The sequence below is a fragment of the Copadichromis virginalis genome, linkage group LG15, assembly GCF_057382275.1.
Source record: "Copadichromis virginalis isolate Kocher_CV1m ecotype Utaka linkage group LG15, C_Virginalis_male_GT1.1, whole genome shotgun sequence".
Lineage (NCBI taxonomy): Eukaryota > Metazoa > Chordata > Actinopteri > Cichliformes > Cichlidae > Copadichromis > Copadichromis virginalis.
Window position 1 is genome coordinate 22646913 of NC_140632.1, and position 10799 is coordinate 22657711.

General features: G+C 40.7%; 1 protein-coding gene across 6 annotated transcripts in view; it reads right to left on the bottom strand.

The window, feature by feature from the left end:
• vash2 (vasohibin 2) overlaps window positions 1-10459 on the bottom strand; it is a 30110-nt gene extending 19651 nt beyond the window's left edge. The window contains exons 1-2 of one of the 6 annotated variants that reach the window (XM_085432508.1): window positions 10242-10459; window positions 8742-9179 (exon numbers count right to left, since the gene is read on the bottom strand). In XM_085432508.1, coding sequence (XP_085288634.1) covers window positions 8742-9062 — 321 coding nt within the window. In that variant the 5' untranslated portion in view covers window positions 9063-9179; window positions 10242-10459. Of the gene's footprint in view, window positions 1-8741; window positions 9180-9694; window positions 9767-9795; window positions 9891-10241 lie in introns of those variants that run through there. The other 5 variants (XM_085432513.1, XM_085432512.1, XM_085432510.1 and 2 more) reach the window with 5 other exon arrangements.
• Between the last annotated feature and the right edge of the window lie 340 nt (window positions 10460-10799).

The following is a 10799-nucleotide window of genomic DNA, read 5'->3' on the forward strand; positions in this document are numbered from 1 at the left end:
GTAATATCCCAAAAGACGCAGGAATAAGTAGTAGGATTTAAGAGTGTAATAACGGACTGAAACAGAAGATGGCAGCACTGCATGTACAAGGATGCCAACCGTTAAACCCTGAAGAAGAAGAAGACATCTCATATTTTCAAAAGCGCTCTGACGTTTTCGGAGACGTCTGTTACCCACCAGCTCGATACCTAGCCCAGGTTCAAGGCTCACTAGAGCCCGTGAGAACACCGGACTCCCGGCACATCATTTTCAAACCCACCGCCGTCTTTCGCTACTCAGGTTAAACATGATATACAAGTCACTAAGATAACTTAAAATGTTATTGTTTGGCTTTTTTCGGTATTTTATTTGTTCCTGAGTAAATCAGTTTGGCTGCGATTCAAGTTATAGTTTTTACACAGCTGAGTAAACGTCAAGCAGACAACTGACTATCAGAAGTGTGAGATGCTCGAGAATATACTCCGGGGTCCCGTTATATTTTAGATAGCAAGGAGCAGACGGCTGAGTTTATTAAACTTCACCGAAACAATCTGTAAATTTCATTAAAAATTAAACAATCATCTTGTCTTTATTTTTAGTTAGCACATACCTAAAACACTTAAAAGCTGTAAGCTAATGATAGTTATATAAGAGCAGATGCATGCTGGTGCAATAAGCTGTAGGTTTTACGCTCAATGGATGCATGATCTGATTAGTCGACTAATCGCAAAAATAATTGGTGACTAGTCGACTATCAAAATAATCGTTTGTGGCAGCCCTAATATATATAACAGGTCATATTCGCTAAACTATCCCACAAAAATAATATCATTTTGGGAATCTGTCAGCTGCAGATTTTTTTCCTGCTTTCTTGTTGTTATGTCACTTGTTATGTCACTCAGGTCATTCTGCTGGGGCAATGCTAAAAGGTTATAGTTGTACTGTGATCTGTTAAGGCCAACCAAAATAAATAAATCCTATTGTCATTGAAGAGAAACATTTACCCTTAAAAGAATTCCTCCCTGAAAAAAAACTGAAAAACGTGATGACCAACACTTTGCCAGATGTAGAAAAGTAAAGCAAAAAAGCCATTACACTATGGCTTTTTAATATTTTACATTGGGTTGAGCAGGTCACTGCAGGGGCCATGGTTTTGCATTTCATTGCCCTGTTTTCTCTCTCTGACTTCCCATTTACTCTACTGTCCTGTCAAAAACTGTCCCCTGTCCCTTTCTTTTCACCACTGCTACAAAATCTCCAGGCATCAGAAGATATAACCCCTGCAGACTTCCTGCTTGAGGCTCTGAGCTGCATGAAGTAGACATGTGATTTTGAGTTTGGTTTTAGCCCGGACAACGTTGGCTATACCCAGGAGCTCTTGCATCTCGCCAAAACAACTGGCTCTCCTCCACTGGTGATGTAAACAGACCAGATGAGCGGTATCATTGAGAGTGGAAGGGGATTGGCCTACGTAAGAGGAAGACTGCAGAGCTGTAAGGTTTTTAGGTTGGGTGGTGCAACAGATGAAAAGTCCAAGATAAGCTCATCCTTGGTCCATAAGTCTTGCTTGAGCTTCATCACGTTTTTTTTGGAAACTTAAGTAAGCAAGCCATGATGATGATGCTAAACATATGTTCGCAGTGACAAAGGTTAAAAACAACCTGATATCTGTCTGTGGAGCAACACCTTAACTCAGCTTTCTGTATTCTATCTTTCTACAGCTGTTTCTTAGATTTATAGTGCACATATTATTTATTAATGCACTTTGCTCTACTATCTACTCTCTTAATCGTACCTTTTACTCTTAACTTAACCCAATTTTTCTTTTCTTTTTTAAAAATCTGTTGCATACATAAGTTGTTTTTCTGGCAGTATAAGACCCTCACTATGTACCTGGAGGACTTTTACTTAATGTTGTTTATTGTAGATTGTATTTTATTCTTTATCCTGCTGCTGTAACACAACAATTTCCCTTGTGGGATCAGTAAAGTAAAGATTAACCCATCTCTCTAAACAGATTAAAATCTATAGTGCAGTATTTATTAAAGTCAGTCAAGTGTATAAGAGTAAGGACCAAAATCCAGTCCATAAAGCACAAATTAAAGCTAGGAGAAAGGCAGTCAAAGTCTCGTGATTTAAAATAGTGAGCAGGAACCAGAAGAATCGAAATCCAAATAAAAATCAACATGTCTGCACTTTTGAAACAATGGCTGGTTGTCTCTTAGGAACCAAATTTCACCTGATTTTAGACTCTAATCAGAAGTAAATTGGTTAGTGTGATTTAGTGAATGGTTGCAAATAAGCTGTATTCAATCTGTTGTAATAGCCTGAGAAGATTAATTGCCATCGTTCAGCCAAGTGTACATGTAAAGACTGGGACTTTTTAGAGGCCACGGCTACCCGACCAGATTTAGCCCAGAAAACCAGGTCCATGGATATTGGGTGCTTCGGGGAAAGAGAGTGCAAAGGAAATGAAAAACAAATGTATCCTTCCCCTCGACTGACAGCATCTGTACAGTTAGATTTAGCTCATGTTCCACTGACCAGTAACCAAGCCTCAGATGTAGCACAACAGAACACACAGCAGGACATGAAAACAGACTCATGCTTCAACCTGTCACGCTGTGCTTTTAGGGCTTACCGAAATGTTTCAGATAAAATTAGTGAAAATTTAAAACCCTCAGGAAAAATTGCAAAGTGAGCACTGGCTGTAATTATGGTGTAGTTTACAAGGCTTGCAACTTTTGGAGACACTATATCCTGAATCAAATCATTTCTTTCAAGCTTTGGTTGTAAAACAGATCTTTGCTCTGTAGAGTTCTCGCTTGTTTTGTTTCCCCATCAAAAACCCTTCAGGCAGTCCAGTTGGTATTCAGAGATTATCCACCACCCAGATTGTATTAGAGGGATTATTTGGGTGCTGTGGTATGGTGTTAGGACACAGAGAATGGTGACAAGGATTCTGGTCATAGACTGTAATACTGACCTATATTTTAAAAAGCATGTCAAGCTACCACATGTTGCACTATCTTTACAAAGTTATATCGTGGCTAATGATGTTCTTCTCACCATTTGTCTTACTGTCATACGACAAATGGTTTATAAAATGTAAATTTATATAAATTATAAATTTACATTTTATAAACAGCAGCTGTTAGAAATGTCACATTAACAGAGACTACCAAATTCAGATTACACTATATGACGATAATATGCTAATTAATAAGTTAATTAAACATTTTTGGCTTTCACTGTCGGTCCTATTAGGGAAGCAAAACCATTTTCACTCTCATGTCTTCTCCTTGTTCTCTTTCCCCACCTTAAAGCACAGTTAACCCACCTTGGTTAGTTGTGACTGTATCTGTGGTAACCACCCGTTTTACACCTTATAGACACACACACACATACACATACTAGAAGGAGTATCAGGTTACAATAATGGATTGGATTTATATAGCGCTTTTCAAGGCACCTAAAGCGCTTTACAATCCCACTATTCATTCACTCTCACATTCACACACTGATGCAGGCAAACCACAGTTGTAGCCACAGCTGCCCTGGGGCAGACCGACAGAAGCGAGGCTGCCATATCGCGCCATCGGCCCCTCTGGCCAACACCAGTAGGCGGTAGGGTAAAGTGTCTTGCCCAAGGACACAACGACCAGGACAGAGAGAGCAGGGGGATCGAAGCAGCAACCTTCCGGTTAGAGATGAGCTTCCCAATCCCCTGAGCCACGGTCGCCCCACGGGGCCAGGTTACATATCAACAAAGTTACAATGGAAACCAACTGACAATGGAGATACCTACATAAAGCACCAACACAAGACATTACAATAGACAGAGACAGGAATCGAAATCCATGGAAACAAATAACAAAAATGGTAGATGAAGTATAACTTACACAGCTGATGGTTTTTTTTTTATTATATTTGTAAATCAGATTTAAGTGGTGATTCTTAGCATTACTTAACGTCATATTAGTTCATTGGTTAACTTAGCTAGCAGAGGAACTCTGTTGGCTGTTATGAGATTGAATTGAGTTAAGCCAATTTTGCAACATAACGGTACTGATCCCTGGTTAAAGGTGACCCCCTGTGAATTTTTGCCTAAGCTCTCAATAACGCTTAGAATCACTAGTGACTTTGGTGGTCTGATCTTGACCTGCGGCGGGACAGATTCCAACTCCACCTTTGAAGTGGAATCATGTTCATGGGCTATGACACCGAGTTGACTAAGAACACAGACTATGAGTTGTAGTCCAACACAGCGGACTTTTAAACAGTTTTATTTAACAGGTTATTTGTGAGACTTGATTCATAATGTATGCAAGTCTAGATTAGACACACTGAAGAAAAAAAACATCAATTTGAAGGTTTTAAAAAGTAGACTAATTGTTTACATAAAAATGTGTTTATATTTTCTTCGTATTAATTATTGCTTCACTGAAGACTGCAAGTTGTAGTGTGTCTTACAATATGCAACGCTAAATCTGTCCAAAAGTAGATACTTCTACATATACAAGGCACAGTTTAGTGTGTTTGTGTGCACACACAACCTGATGCTGTCCTTGTATCTGGAACACAGTAAGTGAGTTTGGCATTGCTAGCCAACCAGGTCACTAATGACCACATGGCCAATTAGCAGAGCCAAACAACAACCGGATTCCCTTCACCTCTGCCTGCAAAACAACAAGCATTCATCCAAATCACTGACGGGAAACTATGAGGAAAATCTGGGCTGAGGGGCCTCAGAAGCAACAGACAAAGATAAATATGTGTTTATATATATATATAAAAAACACCCAGCACGCCCCTGCGGGCGGTTTATCCTTCAAGCTCGGGTCCTCTACCAGAGGCTTGGGAGCTTGAGGGTCCTGCGCAGTATCTTAGCTGTTCCCAGGACTGCGCTCTTCTGGACAGAGATCTCCGATGTTATTCCCGGGATCTGCTGGAGCCACTCGCCTAGCTTGGGAGTCACCGCACCTAGTGCTCCGATTACCACGGGGACCACCATTACCTTCACCCTCCACAGTTTTTAAATTTAACCCTAACCCTTGTGCATGTTTTTTATTTTGACAGCGAATGCGCACCTGCGGACCACTTATGTGCAGCCCTGGTTATTTAGCTCGTCATATTGCAGCCACAGAAATTCTTTTGTCCATGAAACCATAAAGCTGCACTTTCTTTTTGCCTTATAGTCTGATTTGTCATAACTTCTCCGTTTTGTGGTAAGCTTTTCTTTGGCTGTCACTTCTTCACCCTGACCTGTCTTATTTGGCTCAGCAGAACTGAAATGCTTTTACACACGCACTCACATAAGCTCAGCGATTCTCTGCGCGATCAACCTCTCACATGTTTAAGCTGCGGGAGATTTCACTTGTCATGTTTGCATAGTAAGCTAACGATTAATAAGACGATGTCAGAGGAATTGGTGCACAAATTATCATCACTCACAGATCAGTGCTGTCGCTCTCTATACACAGTTCGCACGATTGCAAAGTGAAAGCAAAAAAACAAGCGCAAATTCAAACGCGACTTCAATATGTCACATATTGACAGTGGCTCACCGATGCCAATGACATAATTACCCAGCTACATTTCTGAAAGAATGCAAAAGCATTGACATATATTTTTCCTACAATAGCCCGACGGGCAGGGAAGAGATAGATTTTGGTAGCCCGACTGAAAAAATCTCTAGCCCCGGGACGTCGGGCTAGCGATATTGCGAGCCCTGTATCTGATTGAGGAATCACTCATCTTTGGAAAAGAGAGTTTATTACAGAGAAATGTCTCTTTCCAAAATAAAAGCTATACTATCCGCTTCTTCTGGGCTATATTCTCAGCAGCATATTAAACATATAAAGAGAATCATGTGCTAACAGCTGTCTAAATGACTCAGCTAAAGTTAGTAGCAAGCTTGCTTTTTTTTGTCTGCTTCCACTTGTCTTTGCACTAGGATGATGTCGGCGTAAATGTGCAGTCATATTCGTTGTGTTCCCACTAGTGCTTTCAGGTTAATCTCGTTGAAATGACCTTAACGCCACAACACGGCAAATCTCCGTTAACGAGCTACCGCCGATCGCGCCGTGCATGGGGCTAGACGGCCAACACGTTAACGAGCTAACTGCGCTAACACACTAGTTCACACCAATGTAATTGAGCATTGCATGGCACATCCAACATACTGTTTTACTTTAGTCCATGACTCGCTTACCTTCAGGGTCATATGTCACATGAAAACCAAAATAATTCCAAACGCCAGATCTGAATGAGGGTCAATTTGCCTGTTGCAAGGAGAGCTTAACTTCTGTCTCGCTAGCTTGCCCTGCGCTCTTCCTTCTGACAATGCTGTCTGTGTTGAACGCTCAGTGGATCTGCGCTGGACAGTGCAGGCTAGGCGGAGTAGTCGAACACAGATTCACTGAGCGCTCAACACAGACAGCATCGTCAGAAGGAAAATTGATAAAATAAATTACAAATGTTGTATTGTTCGATACATATGCGTACCGAACCGAAAGCACTGTATCGAACGGTTCAATATCGATACGAATATCGTTGCACCCCTAATAAATAAATATATATATATATATATATATATATATATATATATATATATATATATATATATATATATATATATATATATATAAAATAAAAATTCCCCACTTGCCCCTGGGGGCGGTCAATCCTTCAAGCTCAGGTCCTCTACCAGAGGCCTGGGAGCTTGTGGGTCCTGCGCAGTATCTTAGCTGTTCCTAGGACTGCGCTCTTCTGGACAGAGATCTCCGCTGTTGTTCCCGGGATCTGCTGGAGCCACTCTCCTAGCTTGGGAGTCATTGCACCTAGTGCTCCGATTACCACTGGGACCACCGACACCTTCACCCTCCACATCCTCTCGAGCTCTTCTCTGAGCCCTTGGTATTTCTCGAGCTTCTCGTGTTCCTTCTTCCTGATGTTGCTGTCATTCGGAACCGCTGCTTGGGTCTTAATGCCACTATAAGCATACCCTATTATTGTTATCGAAACAGTCTTCTAACAAACAAACAGGTTATGATAATAAGCCTGTGTGTGTGTGTGTGTGTGTGTGTGTGTGTGTGTGTGTGTGTGTGTGTACGCGTTTCAGAAGTGACACCGAGTCCCACTCAATGTGACAAATCCAAAATGCAGAACTAATTTCAACTGACAGGTATGATGGCTCAATTTAGCACTACTGTTGTCATGGTAATGCCATGCATTTGTCTGTGTGTACACCTGAGAGTGTGCATCCGAGAAACAACAGACTGTGAAAACAGGCTGACATCAACACCTAAGGCGACCATTATGCCAACGACTTGGAGATACACTATCTGACGCCCCGACTAACATTATAAAAACATAAATTCCTCATTAAAGTTGGAACAGTCACAGCAACAGGAAGGATAACACAGCTAGATAACAGTATTTTTTATAATGCAGTGACTCAGATACATGTATTTATTTAAAAAAAATTTCTTTGCAATGTTAACAAATGATCCATACAAGTGTAGATTCATCTAACTGCAACAATTAGTCAATTAAATGTAGTCAACTTTAATCACTGAATCTGTAAATAACAGTTTATACTCAGTGATGTGCCTGGTTATAGATAGGATATGTGAGAATTAAAATGTGTTTTAGCTAATCAGACGTGAGGATTTCATGTCATACAAGACAGAAAGTGAAAAACAATTAAAAAGCTTCACTTTGATTCATTAAGGAAATACCAAGCATACTAATCAATAATAAAAATGACGAGTAAGTGCATTGCAAGATAGGATATAATATAGAATATATACTATATATAATGCTTTTAAAATCCATCTGTTCGTTCAAAAAGCTCTTGATGATTTAATATATCTTGTGGCAGCCAAGTATGTTATGTAAGGACAGAGTTATGTCCCAACATGGCTATTCCACATACCCATCTCTAACCCAGGCAATCATATAGTCCCTACAAACTAGACAGCCTAGTACATTCAGCACATTCAGAAGATCTTTGAATTTCTTTGAGATGAGAAGATTCAAGGAACCTCAGAGGGCTCAGTGAAACCCTTCACAAAAAGTCCATTAACAGTGAAGAAAACCTTGGTGCACATCTAACTGTCATATTTTTACTACTACACACAGTGATGTCATTTGAAAAGCCCTCTGGCTCAACTGAGAAATATTACGCTATGGTGTTATGAGAAAGAAGGAAAATTAGCAGGAAAATTAGACAAAATAGTTCAACTGTCTTGTGCTATGCCAACCAGGTTTTCTTTTGCAACCCGGTTTATGCTGGAGTCTATCATAGTTGCTTCAGGCAAAAGAAAAACTGGGGTGCAGTGAACACCAAAATGCTGCCATAAACTCCATCTAAATGTAATGAAATAATAAAAAACTAGAGTCCATAAAGCACTAGGATCACACCTGTCTCAGAGCAAGTTACTTCTCAAATCATGATCAAACTTGGCCTTCATTTTGATGTAAGATGCATATCTGAACCCTTTCGTGTTGAAAGGCAGACATACAAACACCTGCTTTTGTAGGACATGCACACACACAAGGTAAAAACAATTCCAACCTTACTACTGTGGTGAGTAAAAATGGCATGCACTTCTGTAACACATAAACGATAGTAACAAATCAAAACAAACCAACAGATGTCTAAGCATAACATCTAGTTTAATTAATAAAGACATTTGTTGCAGTAGAGAATTTAAAAGCACTGAGAGATGGCCCAGTCCCTTGGCCAGCTGGCTTACCTTGGGAAGGTATGTAGCATTTTGTATCCTGTCCACCATCTCCTGTCCGTCAGGGTGCACGGCCGCCACATGGGACCACATCCTCTCCCAGGTGACACTCTCGATAGGAAAACCAGATCGATTAACGTAGAAAAGAACCCCTCCATCCTTCTCCTCTTCCTCCTCGGGGGATCTCGAGCTGTTCTTTGGGGGAGACAAAGAGGAGGACTCCTGGGTGCTGCAGCGGAGGAGACAGTGCGAGCTGGTGCTCTTGGACCGGCCATGCCTGCTCAGCTTGGCTGTAGAGGTGCCAGTCCGGTTTGGGGAGTTGGGTCCAGTCATTGGCCCCAGGAAGAAGTAGAGGAGGAGGAGGAAAAGTTAGGGCAGGCAATCTTCCTCCAGCTACAAGAGCTTCTTTTTGTTAGTGAGCAGTGCAAAGCACATGTTGATCTTCAAGGTCTAACGTGGTAATGGGGGAAAAAAAGGAAAAAGAAAACGCATTAACTCAACTATGCTTTTTAAAACGACAGTACATGTACATGACTGCCCAGCAAGGATCACTACAAAAAGTGTTTGTATAACACAGTGGGGATTTTTTCAGGTACTTTCCACTGAATTGTTACAAAAAAAAAAAATCAACGTTATCCGTATTTAAGAAAAGGGGTGATTGTGATAAAGAAGCCAAAAATGCAGCAACAGTCGACAATAAATGTACCAAAAACAATATATGCATAAATAATAACTTCTGATTCCAGAGTAGCTCAACAGCTGATAAAAAAACCCCTCCGAGCATTAAAAATCAACATTAGCAGTCATATAAACTCATGAGTATGAAAAACACAGTATTTCGACACAATATAGCAATCTGCGGAATGAATTGATTAAATCTCACTAAAGTGTAACTTAACAGAGCAAAGGCAACTTAATGTCGACTTAAGTTTTTCTTTTGATTGAATCAGCTGAAATATCCCAACCGTTATCATCCTGACCGTATCGTGTTTTCCAGGAAGGCTTCTATTTCACATAAACAATCGGACTCCCGGTTGAAAAGGCATTAGATCTGAAAATCAGTCACCAAGGCGAGGTGTGTTCCATTCATAACAAAGCGGCGTTGTCCACCACAGGCTTTAAAGTCTTGTTTTGGTTCAAGGCTTTGTAACTTCACCTCTTCTGCTATATGTCAAGCTAGCACAAGCTAACATTTGCTAAGAAGGAATTAGAGCGCGATTCCTTTCAAAATAAAACCAGTACTTTGGTCAATCGTTCATAACAACTGATTACTGCGAATCACCAGAGAACACTCACAACTCCATCATTTGCTTGCCTGTAAGGCTTCTAAAACGTGTTAAAAGTAATTACGCACAGAACCGTAACGAAACAAATCATTTGTCTGTGGATATGTTTTTATTTTGATAGCGCCGTCCAGGAAGTTCCCCTCTACTGTTTTTGCTAGCTTTGCCGCTGTATCTCGGAACACTGCGGGGGCCGTTGCCTCCCACCACCACAATACGGGGAAATTACCTCGTCTCTGCATTTCTCTCTGTCAGCAGCCTGCAAGGAGCCTCGATATCAGCTACCTCCTCAGAAAATCCAATTTCATGGTGATAAAAACGCTTCTTTACCCTCTCATGTGATTAAATCATTGGGGATAAAACGGTCCTACTAGCGGCCACTGTTCTCCCGTATCTGTCCGTTGCTCGTATCCCCTACGGTTGCCACTGCTCAACAGCTTCTCATTGGTCGAGCTAACAAAGAGAGGCGGGTCAGAGAGTATTCGCTACCTTTTTTGGATCGGGTGGTGCCCTCTGATTGGTTAATTTTGATGGACGAAGAGGTCAACAAGTGATAGATCTGCAACAAATTGGATTTTCTTCCACTTGTTATAACTGTTGATTTGGAATATATTGTTTTAGGGGCTGGACGCTTTTTCTTAGTAAGAATGAGTTTAAATACATTGGAAGAAACCTAAGCAAATAGATAGACTACAGTCAAATTATTCTAATGGCATAAATTTATAACCACACACATCCCATAATATAGAGTTATCAGTTTTATTGTGATTTCCAACTGTCAATAATG